Source organism: Glycine max, chromosome 15 (assembly GCF_000004515.6).
Source record: "Glycine max cultivar Williams 82 chromosome 15, Glycine_max_v4.0, whole genome shotgun sequence".
NCBI lineage: Eukaryota > Viridiplantae > Streptophyta > Magnoliopsida > Fabales > Fabaceae > Glycine > Glycine max.
This window is the reverse complement of record NC_038251.2, coordinates 3,003,338-3,018,202: the sequence shown is the minus strand read 5'-3', so window position 1 is coordinate 3,018,202 and position 14,865 is coordinate 3,003,338. Positions and strand designations below refer to the sequence as shown.

General features: G+C 32.4%; 3 protein-coding genes across 5 annotated transcripts; 2 read left to right on the top strand and 1 right to left on the bottom strand.

Moving 5' to 3' along the window:
• The first annotated feature begins 27 nt into the window (after positions 1 to 27).
• Positions 28 to 3,292, top strand: LOC100783568 (pentatricopeptide repeat-containing protein At1g07590, mitochondrial). The gene is made up of 2 exons (XM_003546973.5): positions 28 to 445; positions 598 to 3,292. The coding sequence occupies exons 1-2, from the start codon at positions 173 to 175 to the stop codon at positions 1,846 to 1,848; spliced, it is 1,524 nt and encodes a 507-aa protein (XP_003547021.1). The 5' UTR covers positions 28 to 172; the 3' UTR covers positions 1,849 to 3,292.
• Positions 3,293 to 4,672: 1,380 nt separating this feature from the next.
• Positions 4,673 to 7,085, bottom strand: LOC100499736 (uncharacterized). Of its 3 annotated transcripts, none has more exons than NM_001248382.2 (6): positions 6,754 to 6,934; positions 6,625 to 6,676; positions 6,298 to 6,329; positions 5,936 to 5,969; positions 5,787 to 5,854; positions 4,673 to 4,992 (listed from the first exon to the last, which is right to left on the bottom strand). In NM_001248382.2, the coding sequence occupies exons 1-6, from the start codon at positions 6,856 to 6,858 to the stop codon at positions 4,852 to 4,854; spliced, it is 432 nt and encodes a 143-aa protein (NP_001235311.1). In that variant the 5' UTR covers positions 6,859 to 6,934; the 3' UTR covers positions 4,673 to 4,851. The 3 variants fall into 3 exon arrangements, with proteins under 3 accessions (NP_001235311.1, XP_006596957.1, XP_040865343.1); XM_006596894.3 differs by having other exon boundaries at positions 4,686 to 4,992; positions 5,721 to 5,854; positions 6,754 to 7,085; XM_041009409.1 differs by lacking the exon at positions 6,754 to 6,934 and having other exon boundaries at positions 4,686 to 4,992; positions 5,721 to 5,854; positions 6,298 to 6,364; positions 6,549 to 6,676.
• Positions 7,086 to 11,612: 4,527 nt separating this feature from the next.
• On the top strand, positions 11,613 to 14,865 carry LOC100796274 (putative triosephosphate isomerase). The gene is made up of 9 exons (NM_001354841.1): positions 11,613 to 11,767; positions 12,301 to 12,376; positions 12,904 to 13,027; positions 13,257 to 13,341; positions 13,454 to 13,586; positions 13,784 to 13,878; positions 14,115 to 14,193; positions 14,317 to 14,399; positions 14,486 to 14,865. Exons 1-9 carry the CDS (start codon positions 11,729 to 11,731, stop codon positions 14,531 to 14,533), a joined length of 762 nt encoding a protein of 253 aa, NP_001341770.1. The 5' UTR covers positions 11,613 to 11,728; the 3' UTR covers positions 14,534 to 14,865.

The window sequence follows — 14,865 nt, the reverse complement described above, 5'->3', positions numbered from 1 at the left end:
ATTATATAATCATTTAAACTTCCCTCCTTGTTGTTCCTTGATAACCTCGTCAACATGCAATATACCCTTGCCTTTGTAAGCTTCAGGCGGCTTACAAGTTCGAACAGTAGCACCTAACGGCTAACTGGTGCACTCTCGTGTGATTATTTTTGGGGTTAGGAAAAGCGCAAGCATGCGAAGTGTGATAGGCATTTTCGCACAACAGAGGTTGGTTCAGTTAATACATCGAACACCTTGTGGCATTGTTTGTTTGAAGCTGTTTTGCACCCAAGCAACACAAAACCACGATTCCCTGTCTCGGAGAATCGAGAAGCTCCCCAAAGGAGAATCCGTTGGCTCCGCTTTCCGCAGTTGGATGAGAGATGGCCTCCCCGTTCATGGCGGTGACATCTTTCACGCCATTAACCGTCTCAGGAAGCTCAACATGAACAAACGCGCCCTTCAGGTCAGTCATTTATATAATGAATGTGAATGTGAATATTTATGCTAAGACCATCTTAGATTTATTGAAAATGATGTAGAGTGAAAAGGGTATTATTGGTTGTTGAATGTTGATAGAGAAAAATGAAAATTTTATCGTTTTGTATTGATTGATAGGTGATGGAATGGGTGATCAGGGAGAGGCCCTACAGGCCTAGGGAACTGGATTACTCTTATCTTGTAGAATTTACAACTAAGCTGCATGGGATTTCACATGGTGAGAAGCTTTTCTCCCGAATTCCCGTTGAGTTTCAGAGTGAGTTGCTCTACAACAACCTAGTGATTGCATGCTTGGATAAGGGTGTCATAAAGCTTTCACTTGAGTACATGAAGAAAATGAGGGAATTGGGGTTTCCCATCTCACACTTGGTTTTCAACCGCCTCATTATTCTGCATTCCTCGCCAGGTCGCAGGAAGATGATACCCAAGTTGCTCACCCAGATGAAGGCTGATAAAGTCACCCCACATGTGTCCACCTACAATATTTTGATGAAAATAGAGGCTAATGAACATAATCTTGAGAATTTGGTGAAGGTCTTCGGTCGTATGAAAGTTGCACAGGTTGAACCGAACGAAATATCTTACTGCATTTTGGCTATTGCTCATGCGGTGGCCAGGTTATATACTGCAACTGAAGCATATGTTGAAGCTGTGGAGAAGTCTATTACAGGGAACAACTGGTCAACATTGGATGTCCTGCTTATGTTGTATGGGTATCTTGGGAACCAAAAGGAGCTGGAAAGAGTTTGGGCCACAATTCAAGAACTCCCCTCCATTAGATCTAAAAGTTACATGTTAGCCATTGAAGCGTTTGGTAGAATTGGACAGCTAAACCGAGCTGAAGAAATTTGGTTAGAAATGAAATCAACAAAAGGATTGAAATCTGTAGAGCAATTCAATTCAATGATGTCTGTATATTGCAAACATGGATTCATTGACAGAGCAGCTAAACTGTACAAAAACATGAAGGCAAGTGGGTGTAAACCAAATGCCATAACTTATCATCAGCTTGCTCTGGGCTGCTTGAAATCTGGTATGGCAGAGCAAGCTTTAAAGACATTAGACTTGGGCTTGCGTTTGACTATTAGCAAGAGGGTTAGAAATTCAACCCCATGGTTGGAGACCACTCTTTCAATTGTTGAGATTTTTGCTGAAAAAGGTGACGTGGGAAATGTCGAGAGATTGTTTGAAGAATTTCATAAAGCTAAGTATTGTAGATATACTTTTGTATATAATACCTTGATTAAGGCTTATGTAAAAGCTAAGATTTATAATCCAAATCTTTTGAAAAGGATGATTCTTGGGGGAGCTAGACCAGATGCTGAAACCTACAGTCTTTTAAAAATTGCAGAACAATTTCAGACCTGATTTTGGTTGATAATTTTCAACATGTGTATCTTGTTGTCTTTCTATTTACTAAATATGTATTGGTTGCGGGACAAGAGTCAATAAGATGCAACAGGTATTAAAGAACATGTATCATCTGAATCTCCGCTGCTTGGCAAAATGTTCTTGGCTTAGAGTAGTAGGGATATACTTATCTGAGAAGGTCAGTAATTAGTTTTTCTCAAATCTTATAGCACATCATGGCTCTTATTATGATAATTCATTCAACTCTATTTCTATCATGGCAAAGTTCTTATTTAGAAAATGTGCCATATATCCCCATGAAATTATGATATCCAATTCGGAAAACTATATTGAATAAGTGAACATAAAGAAAGTGATGGCGTTATTTAACTACACAGTCCATGGACAAGAATTTTAGATCAGCTGTGGGGACATTTTCTATCATGTTGAATTAGGAAGTCATCCTATGCTGGATAAATGAAATGAAAATAGAAGCTATAGAATTCTCCACAATCTTTGTCAAAGGGACTACTGATATAATTAGTACCTTGAATTTTGTTGTGCCCATTTAGCTGCTCCTGCAACTTGAAATCGAAACTGAATACCAAGTGTCATGGGTTCTAGGCAATGCTTCAACTGTATGGCAAAGGATTTCCATAATTTAAGTTGTTTCTTATTTCCAGAACAGAACCAAAATGCGGAGAAATAAGTGCAAATGAGAGTGAGAAAATAGATGCGCTGATTTTATTTATCCATTGACTGTTTTTTTGGGCCTTGGCCTTTTTCCTGTGTTTTTTTTTTTTTTTAATTTCTATGAGAAGTGAGAATGTTTTTGTTATTTAACATACCAGTTTTTGTATTTATTTTTGTAATTTATCAATTTGGTTCCGCAAATGGAAGCAGACATGAGAAGAATAGCTGATTTGCAAAGCATGCAGACATGTCCATCTAAAAATATGCATAAACTTTTAGAGGACTGGCAATGCAGTAAACGCCTGCAAGTGCTGTAGGCTGTAGCAGTATTTGCAATGGAGATGCAGATACCAAGAGAGACGATTTTTTATGATGCATTGAAAGTTGAAACCAGTTAAGGCCACAGCAAACCAATTAACAGAGTAACACAACAACCGCTATCATAAGGACCCATTCACGAGGCTTGCAAGTGCTCTTAAGATGTCCATCCATTTGTTTCTACCTTATAGACTAACCATGAGTTCCTCCGTGACAGATTGTTAAGGAATTTTTTAACATTCCAATCATATCAAGAAAAATATTGTTCCAAAGGCAGCAACATAAAGTACCCGTAAAGAAGGGTCATGTTCAAAGGATGCAATCAGCTAGGACTGCTTGAATAAAGTTCCGGGAAATTTCTCATTTCTTCCCTTAGATGTCCATGTGAAAAACCAGACTATATAATGTTTATTTTGTATTGATATGAAAAAAGCGGAATGAGTGGTAAAAAGTGTGTTATATAGTTAAATCGTTTACCCTTTCCCTAGAATGAACAATTATATTTTGATTTAAAAGAAGAAAAGACAATTTTATTTGTCACTTAACGTGTAGATCAGTTGATGCAGCGTCATTATCAATTTAAATTAACTAAAAGTGTTGAGTATAAATCTTTAGAAATGTAACTGTGTTAAAAACTAAAAGGGAGTGGTTTGTTACTTATAGGAATTTTATTTGACTTAGTTTTAATTGAATGTTCAATATGATGTCTAGATATGAGTGGTCTTGGACAAAAGAAAAAAGAAAAAACTATTTTATAAATCTTTTACCTATCATGTTTTTCGTGTTTATGGTGGAGGCGAAAAAAAATTGTTAACACTGTTCTTTCGAACCAAACATTCGTTGAATGCTTAAAAACTTTGTAGCATTCAGTTCCATTACATGCGTGGTGCAGGCTTAAATATTTGTGAAATTAACAAATGCCTTTGTTAATTAATGCCTAATGGAACAGTAAAATGCTTTATCCAATTTGAAGTACAAACGGTTATTTGGCTTGTCTCAAACACGTGACATAATCTAAGAAAAGTGTTAATGAGTTGATACAAAAAATGAAGGATTCAGAATTAACTTTTATCTCTCCATAGACACAGGTTCGATTCTTTTTTACGTCATTAAAATCCTACTAGGTTGATAGCCCTTCTCAGAGAGATTCTCTAATGCTCAAAGGCTAATTAAGTAGTTGCGAAAGTAACATTAGCCACACACAAAAAAATTCTAAGTAAAGCCTATTCAAGCCTATTTATGTCTATTCTTTTCAGTTTTAAACTTTTTTCAAAAAATCTCTCAACTTTCCTTCTTCCACGACTTTATTTTAGGAGTTTTTATGAAACTTAGTTAGACTCAAACATAACACTTACTGAGGTGAGTCCAGTGTGTTTTATGTTTTAATGCATGCTATAAATCATATTTTATAGAGGCTGAATACAATTAAATCCCCTTAGCTGCATGAATTTTTTTAGTGATGATCTTAAAAGGATAGTTTGGAAATTGTAATAGGCGCGGAAAAAAAATTATAAACTTAAAAATCTTGCTTCAATTAGTTCTGTATGTTTCAAAGGAACCACAAAATGATAGATTGATGTGCCATGTGTTCAACAGTGGAGACTGGAGAGCTTCCTACCTTTCAAGTTTCAACAGATGTCCACTTAATTTCATGATCTATAACTGTAATTGAATTAAGTAACATGAACTTAATTAACCTGTGAGCAAAAAAGGATTAAATTTGAAAACATGTCCATCCAGAACCTTCATCATTCCAAAACCCAAAGACTAAATCGAACTGAACATGCATTAACAAAATTGCAAGGCAAAGCTACTAACATGCAGAAACCGATTGGCCAATACAATTTATCAAATCATAGGTTTTATAGAAAGTTAAATAAATAGAATATCTTAGAAGTAACTGCACCAATATCAAGACGGAACCGGTACAGATGATGACAAAAGAGACTGAGTGTGCAATCCCTTTCCAAAACATGCAAGAAAACCAGCAAGACATCCACTTTCATTCATTCAGGTAAGGTAATTTATAAACTCTGCAGCAGTAGCAATTGCTGCCCCAGTAATGGCATCTATCGCAATCTTGTCTTTCTTGTTGTTGCTGGCTGCAGATACCAGGGCCCCAGTTACTGCACCCCCAATCATGGCATTCTTCTGCAGTACATCCAATCCAAGTTCAAGAAAACAAAAAAAAAGGTTGAGTAAGAATTCAAGTAAAAATAAAATTACAATTGCAAAATAAAAAGCATGGTGCACATCTAAATCCAACAATTTTCACAAATTCATTTTTTAAAAATTATTATATCAAATTATAGTTCCCAAAACTTGACTCTGATTGTCTTTGAATAAACTTCTCAATAAACACTCACAGAAGAACAAAATAAGAGGGTAAAATAAATTAAATTTCTCCCGAGTTCAAGTTAACTTATGTACGAGGTAAAATCAGCTTGTGTATGAGCTAAGCTAAAAAACTAAATGAAATAAATTTTATAAATAACTTGTGATAAGCTAATTTTAACTTACCAAACTTAATTCATTTCACATTCTTATTTTCTTCTCACTGTCTATTGAGAAGTTTATCCAAATTCTAATCGAAGTGAAATGGGTAACAACATGATGCTTGTTAACAACAGCTTAATTTTAAATTTTCAGACACTCAAGCTATACCGAAGTGGGTATTTTTCTAAATTCTAATCCAGTTCACTATTAGACTCACTCAAAGCCAAACATGATGCTTGTTAACAACAAGCTTGAATTTTGTTTATCAGATTTACATGGCATCATGTTGAAGGCAAGTCCAGAGAGAAAAAGTAAGTGTAATTTCCAGCATGGGATCTAAAATGAATCTTAATAAGTCTATTTAAATTGTGAAATTAGATTACTGTATAAAATGCTGGTAGTTGGGCAAACGGTAAGTGTAAGTCCAACCACCCTCTGGAGAGAATTACCCAGTCTCTGGTGCCACGGATCCTCTCTACCCCATATTCCATTCCAACATAAACGCCAGCTATAGTTCCTATAAGCATAAGAAAAGTACATCAAATGGAGCTACATCATTTTCTAAATGAATGAGGCACATCATGCAACACAGTCTTACCCCAATATACACCTTCTTTACACATCTTCTTCAACTGCAACAACACAAAACATACCTCGTGAGCAAGGAACAAAGAATAGCATACACCACGAAATGTCCATTGAATAGGATTCCGAGGTGTCCTTTGGGGGGTCACCCCAGTCATCATCATTTTCCGCTAGGACTAATCCTCTCATCACTATACTTTAAAAGAAGATGCATAATATTGACAGCACTATTGAAAGGTTATGGAGAAGAGAATGTAATTAATCGTTATGTTAAAAAGTGACAACAATATACTAATCTACACAGTGAAATTGAAGTAGTTGTCTACACCTGAAAACATCAATACCACGAATTACAACGTTATATCGCGAACTTACAGTTTTCTCGAAATCACGACTTGAGATATTCCCTGGAACAGACATGTTGAATTAGTCTGACAAAGGCCTTCACAGATGAAAATAAATCAAAACAACAAGGAACATTGAACCGATGCCACCACAGAAGCAAAGTAAAATACGGTACTACAATACAACCTATTTTATGCTTGCACGTTGGTGTATAACCCGAATTTAAACAAGGAAAATAAAAATTTAAAAAAAAAAAAAACGTTATAAAAATCAAAGCTTACCTCTTTAGGCTCCGTAAAAAAAGGAAAATAGCATAAAGAGATAATGGGGTAGAGAATTTTTGAAATGCTTAGTTACCCTTTTGGATAATATGATAAGTATCTTCAGCAGCTGATCGCGTGGCTGCGACCTGAAATTGGAAGTGAAAAAAATAAATAAATAGGGCAATTAATTAAGGAAAGAGAAAGAGAAGAGAAAATAACTTACAGCTCCGATCTTAAGGAAACCATCAACAGTGAGATTGAGAAATGGATTACCCATGTCAATAGCAACGTCGAGCCTTGGAGACTCTGAAAGCCTCACCCAAGGCATCTTTCACGCTCACTCTTCCTTCCTTCCTTAGTTTTCTTCAGTTATCATTTAAATTCACACACATAGGAAAAGGCACAGATAGGGTGGGGATCCATGTGCCAATTCATTGGCTAATACTCACTACTCAGATATCCTTCCGTATTAATTCTTTATATTTTTTTTTCATCACAGCTCGTCTTCAAGATGAGACACTAGGATGAAGTTACCTCTTATTGCAAAAATTGTTTCATATGCAATGTTTAGATGCAAAACTTTTAATTAAATGCAATCAGAAATTTACTATTTATTGTAACAAAATGAGATTTACTATTTAATCATTATTTTTTTAAAGTGTTAATAAATTAATTAATTTAATTCAACAAAAACAAATAAAAATCATACAAACTAAATATCAAAAGATTCAGAAAAACAACTTTTTATTATTGGGTAAATTTAAATTTTAATTCATAGCATACCATGTGAGTTTTAAAGGTAAAGTCTCACGTTTAAAAAATACTAACTTTTTTGTTATTGGATAAAAACAAACTAAATTAATATATTATTAGAAAATTGAGGAAAATAAAATATTAAGGAGATCTTTATCAATGAATTAAAAGTACACCACATCAACAAACTCAACGCCACTTTCAATCCAAAATCTTACTTTTATGGATTTTTCTAACTTTTGCTTAAGTTGTCTATTTTTATTCAATGTGGGCTATACATTTACACTCGAACTCCAACCGTATATTTTGTACATGTATAGATACTCGTTATACTTAGAAAATAACTAATTTCTCATACATTGATGTCAAAGTTCAATCCTTTGAATTACACATAGTTTAATTTAAAAGGATGAAACAAAAGTAAAAGTTGTTATAGACTTACCACTGAAAAGTGATGAATGTGGTTGGGTAAGGATGTTTGGTGTATTATTTTGATCTAAAAATTAGATGAAATAGAGTAAAAATCACGAACCAAGAGACTACATCATACCAAAATTCTATATTTACCAAAATTGACCATCTCTTTATGACCCTCATGTGCTTTGTTTTTTTTATTCCCACATTGAGTAGGTGTTTGTGCATGCTTATGTGGGTACCTTGTACCTTGTAAAGATTTGTTGTTTAGTGATCAGTTGTGCAAAAATCATAATCGGTTATGCTTAAATGGATAGTTGATTATGCTAGCATGCATAATCGATTTTGTTAAATAAAAGTTGTCTTATCTTTTTAAGGAAACATGCACTTTTAATGGGAAAAAATGAACATTGGTTGAATTATCATTTTTTACATTTTTCTTTTATTAGTGACCCATATCTTTAATTTAAACTTTTCATCTGTCTTACACTCTTTTTCAGCTCAATAAAAAAAAAACTTAACTTTTTGTCTTCTTTTCACTTTCATTCATCATTTTTCATCATCACACTTTCATTTGTTTTCGTCATTCTCCACCAAACATCAGCTTAATGCTATTTGCTTAAAAATCATTTGAAACTTCAAAACTCAATATCTTATAGTATTTATATTGATTTTTATTTGAAAAATTACACAAACATCATCTATTGTTTAACTATTACAATAATCTCTCTTATGGGAGAATGTTAGTGTAATACATAAATGGGTGTTGGTATAATGTTCTTAAATAATATAAAAGTAATTATTTTTATTTATACATGAATCTATAGTAATTATAAAAAGGCACAAAATATGCACTTATATTAATAATAATATGTTTAAACTTAATATTTTATTTTGCATGCTTATCTGCCATAAAAAAAAAAATATCTAATTTTTCTCTCAACCTCTTCTTCCCATGATAAACACCATAAATCAAACACCAATCAAATTAAAATTATGTGTAAAATTCTAAAGTGTTTATTAAAATTAAATTCTAAATCTAACTTTTTCCAAGTTGAAAATAAAATTGGTTACTAGATTAAAGGACTCAGATAATTGTTTTGGAAACATAATCTAGTTATTAAAATTCTTATTTGTTGAATTAAAGTCTTGATTTTTTGTAACCAACAAAAGTCTCCAATTTTAAAATCAAATTCTACGATCAACACCCACAGAATCGTAAGTATTAGATAGAAAAAAGTTGGAAAAGAAAATTAGAAGAAGTAGAAGCTTGTTGAAGCTTTGAAGGAGTTTCCTAAAAAGTGTGGCAGTAAACGAAGCAATAGACACCCACAGAGTTGTGACAAAAACGGAGGTCCAACAATCTGTGGTTGAAGAGGTTCCTTTCCAGTTTCCACCCAACTCGAACAGGTAAGACTTTAATTTAAAAGAGTGATAGTAAGTCATAATTTTTTTGGTTGTTAAACTCTAAAGAATAAAGTAAATCAATGACAACACATGACACATGTTACTACGTGAGTTTTATGGGGCAGTGTAAACTCATTGAAGGTGGTGAGTAGGTGGATGGAATAAGTAGCCGTGGGAAACTCAGAATAGGAACATTGGGACATTTTTTAATTAATTAATTAATTAATAATAAAATTAAAATCCTAAAACCACCGATCAGAAGAATGAAAACCATGTCCTGATTCTTGAGAAAGCACATTATGTCTTTTTTTTTATTGTTATAAGGTCTAAAATATTTAGTTTTTTATGAGATCAAATTTAAACAAAAATTATTTTTTTATATATAAAGTCTTAAAATTATATCACGGCGAGAAAAATATAACCCACTATTAATTGTTAATTTTGTTCATAAGGATAATTTTTTAAAAATATTAATTTAAGATAAATTTAATATTTCAACTAAATAAATTAAATTTCTTAATTTTGGTGAATTAGTTATTGAATTTTATAATAAATACCGAATTGAGTATTATATACTCTTTCCATTGTCAAATATAAACAAATTTTTTTTATATATTTTTAAAAATTAATTGAACATCATTTAATTTAACTAATTTATTTATTTATTTTTAAAAATTATTCTTTATTAAAACTTAATATTAAAAATATAAAAGAATCATTTGAAAACACAATCTCAAATGAAAAATACTTAGGTGATAATGTTGCTAAGATCAAAGTAGTTAATAATATAAAAGGGTCATGGAAACACAATCTCAACAAATACGTAATCTTTTTCTTATCGAAATCGGAAAAAGTATCCACTAAACATGACAAATTTATATATTTGACATTTACTATTAATTTACTGATTGAACCAATAACTGGTTAAAAATATTGCATAAATATTAATGGCATTTTCTTTTTTGATATATTTTTAATACTATGTATGGCTAAAACTTATTAAAAAGTGTTAATTTTGACAAATCTTACTTCTAAATAATAAGAAGAAAAAGTCATTAATTATTTTTTAAAAAATGTCAGAAAAATATCACTAGCATTCTCACAGGAAGAAAAAGTCATTAATTATTTTTTTAAAAATGTCAGAAAAATATCACTAGCATTCTCACAGCGGCATTTACCAAACATATACATCACGTTGGTAGATACCCCCGGCTATGTCTTGGCCAAAATAAAACATGTCTCCGAATTTGGGTGATCGACATCATTTACTCTACGAACCATTTGTCATTGAAGTTAACGTCACTCTCTTACCAATTGAATTTTATGAGAGCCACACACACATAAAAAGTAGTACTAGTAGTTACAAAGTTATTCTAGTTACATAGGCAGTCATATATTTAAATATACAATATGTCTATTATTATTTACGGTTGACTTGTGAAGATTTTATTTTTTGAAAGCTCAGGTTTTTTACATTAATGCCTTTTTTCCTTTTCTCTAAAACTCGTTTTAGTTAGATAGTTCATTTGAAATAAAGATATTCGAAATAGACGTAACCATCATGTCAAAAAAGAATCTAAAAAATATAAATCTTTTTTCATATTTTTTATAATCCATTTTAGAAATCTTTTTATTTTGACGGGTGCATAAAATTGGTATTTCATTTATTCACTAAGTCGACTTAGTAATAGTAATTTAGATCATTTGTACAAGATATCAAGTTCAAATCCAATTCTTGTTATTATTATACATAAATAAAAATCTGGTATTTTATTTAGAATCATCATGTATTTTCCCATAATCATTAACATGCTCCAACCAAATAATGTATATTAAATCCCTTTTTTGACCGGAGGGATTCAATTCCTACACTTGTGTTTATAAAAGAATATTTATTGAGAGAAATGAAAGATACCCTTAAATTAATTTCATTATTATTCTGAAAAATTAGTTTCTAGTTCTCTACTAGGAAATACTCAAAATTGAAAAAGAAAAAAAACAAAGAGAAAAGCATATCCCAATCACTTTACCTGCAGATATTGATTTATATTAGAGTAAGTTAAGATTTTTTTATATCATTATTTAACAATTTTTCATTAAATATTTATTTTTAAACCCACTATTATTTTAAAAATTCCTACAAAAAATTGTATTTATAAAATTTTATTTTAATTAACCTTTCAAAAAAATTATATTGATTTAAAATCATTTAATATTTTATTAAAATTTAACATACATGAAGATTTATACTAATATTGTAGTATATATTTAATATATAAAGATAATAATTATTTAATTACATTTTTATTCTTCTTCAAATTTTATAATATCCAAAACACATAATTAGTAGTTATAATTTAGTAATTAAAAGCTATAAAAACTGGCATTTTATATGAAAATAATCAAATGATGTTTATTTATTTTATTATGTACTAAACTAAAGTAGCCTTTAAAAATAAAAAAGAAAGGCAAAGGAAACGCCCTAAAGCATATTCGGTTTATGCGCATTATTATAAAGAGTGATAAGGTTGTTTGGACGGTCACTCGCAGTTGTATTGTTGAACAAGGGTTTCTCTGTCTGCTTCTTCACTTTCTCTCGTTTCAATCGAAACCAAAACAAAATCATGGGCAGAAAATTCTTCGTTGGTGGCAACTGGAAATGCGTATGTTTCAATCACTATCTTCTCCACTTACCTTTCTTTTTTTGTTTCTGTGAATTTGTTTTAATCTCGATGAATGAAATCTCGGTAGTTCTACTCTACATGATCAACTTCGAAAATTGTTCTAATTAACAAGGATTGGCTCTGAAACTATCGAAAGATTGTAGAATCCTTATAACTATCAGATCGAAAGAGTTTAATGTCTGTTTGCGAATTATTTGATGCATGATACTTTTTTTTTTCTCCCGATCTAGCACGTGCATAGCAGTAGTGTCACTCTTCGGACTAAGATCCTTATACTCGTTAGGGATTTGTACGAAGGAAACACGCACTTTGAATATTTTGTGATGATCTTGAAAGTGTTTGTGTTTGTGTGAATGCTTTATATGTAATATGATGATGGCATTTCCTTTTGTTTTTCGTGGATCTGGTTTGGCCATATCGTGGAAACAACTAATTGTTAAATCAACTCGTGTTCTGAAATCCCTAAGTGATTCGTCAGCGTAAAGTGATGCTTTGATTTGATTTTGTTGCAGAATGGGACCACTGAGGAGGTAAAGAAGATTGTTACTACTTTGAATGAGGCTAAAGTCCCTGGAGAAGATGTCGTAGGTGAGACTTAGCTAGCTTCTGATGGGATTGTCTTTTTTTGTGGAAAACATTTTGTACTTATCACACACTCTTGCGATGGTCTATCTGGCTAAGTAAATTGCACTGTTAATATGGATCACTTTTTGGCTTGAGAGTTATAACCACAAAACTACTGAGTACTTAAAAGGTTCTAATTCTCTTTTTTCAAATTCAGAACCACTTTTTTTTTTTTTAATGTAGCAAGGATATGAGACGTAAATTCTTTAGATACCATAGATGGTGTTTCATATGCTTGTACTGTGTACAATTTGCATTTTGCATTTGGACTTAAAAATCTCACTTGTATCATAACCTTTTTTCTAAATATCAATTTTCTGGCTCCCTTTGAACCTATTGCAATTTCTTTACTGGTATCATATATCCATTGTCGGTATTCCTCTTCAAATATTTCTTTTGCAAATAAGTTTATCAAATTATTTTTGTTGTCTCTTGGCGTTGGCAATGACGATGTTTTGAAGCGTGCTAATAAATGTGTTTCACTTTTACAGAAGTTGTTGTGAGCCCTCCTTTTGTGTTCCTTCCTGTTGTAAAAAGTTTGCTGCGCCCTGATTTCCATGTTTCGGCACAAAACTGTTGGGTTCGCAAAGGTGGTGCTTATACCGGTGAGGTTAGGTATGTTGCCTATTTTTTTCTTAAATATTTTTCATTTGTTCATGTGCTCTGCATTTAATTTATTTTGGCCAATGGCTTAGTTATCTTCATGTGACTATGTAATAGAACTGTCTAGCCCCTCCTCCCCTCCCCCGTCTGTGTTGGTGTGATTTATAAAAAGTGAGGCACACATTCTCAAAGCTTTTACCCATCTTTTAATAGCTGTACATTTTGTCTTTTGCATTAACAGTGCTGAAATGCTTGTTAATTTGGGAATTCCTTGGGTTATTATTGGTCACTCTGAACGGAGGCAGCTTTTAAATGAATCAAATGAGGTACAAAGTGTTCAATTGCCCTTGCTTTATATTCTTTTGTTATAAATTCTACTTTGTGAAGTTGCTTATAATGGCAAAAATCATATCATTTACTAAATGTTTTACTTCCTAGTTTGTGGGAGATAAAGTTGCCTATGCACTTCAACAAGGTCTAAAAGTTATTGCATGCATTGGGGAGACTCTCGAACAGCGTGAAGCTGGTACAACAACGGCTGTTGTTTCTGAGCAAACAAAAGCAATTGCAGGTACCTTTTTTCTCCGTATATACAGGTTTAATTTTCTGCGTATTCATTAAGTCGTGTTTTTATCTCAGATTTGGAGGTCTTTGCTGTTCTTGTTTAAAAAAAAAAAATTCCTAATTGCTTTAACAGATTATCATTATCTCATCACTTGCTATTTTGTTAGCAATCTATATTTTCGCTGACCTTAATTGTATTTGCAGCTAAAATATCAAATTGGGACAATGTCGTTTTGGCCTACGAGCCAGTTTGGGCCATTGGAACAGGAAAGGTTGCTACTCCTGCTCAGGCTCAAGAGGTATGCTTGCCTATATTTTGTTAACAGTACAATTGTTTTGGTGAAAACTTGCTTGCCACTATGCTGTTTTTTTTTTGTGTGTGAATTTTATTGTTCTCACATATTCTAGATTGTGTAACTTTATCTGATATCTTTTTGTTCTTTGCTCTTTTGCCCATTTAGACATTTGATACCTCTCATAATAGTGACTTGTAGATTATGTTCTATTGACAATGTTTGTGGGGTGTTTGGCCTAGGTCCATGCTGATTTGAGGAAATGGGTTCATGACAATGTGAGTGCTGAAGTTGCTGCATCTGTAAGAATTATCTATGGAGGTAATCTTGCATCCAATTTACCCTGTATCATTGTATAATGTATCATATGTAGTTTACTTGAGTTGTATGTCAATGAATAAACATGGTAAGTTTCTTATCCAATGAAGCATTCATTAACTGCAGGTTCTGTAAATGGAGGAAACTGCAAAGAATTGGCCGCACAGCCCGATGTTGATGGATTTTTGGTTGGTGGTGCCTCCCTGAAGGTGATTTTTCCCCCCATTATTTTGGCTGTGGTTGGTTTCTTGCTTTGCATTTAAGCAACTGACTTTTTGTACTTGTCTGTAATTAGCCGGAGTTCGTGGACATCATAAATGCTGCCACTGTGAAGAAGAATTGAAATTCGTAGTTAGGAACTGATATAATGCTGCCTTTCAAGCTGCTTCGGAAATTGCTGTTTTTGAGTTTTGGATCTGTGCTTTGTGGCCAATGTTTTGAACTCTGTTTAGTACTGAATAAACACGCTTTCCTTTGAGATCTCATCCATAGGCGATCAATTGGATTTTGATTAAATTTCTGAATGCAAAAATAGTGTAACTACCATAACATTTGGTGGGTAAATAATGTTGAACGCCTAGTTGACTGTACTTAATCGTCACGTTCTTTACTACTGTTTATGCACGTATCACTTAGATCATGTTTAATTTTTGTTGGGATGCATTTTGTACAGTA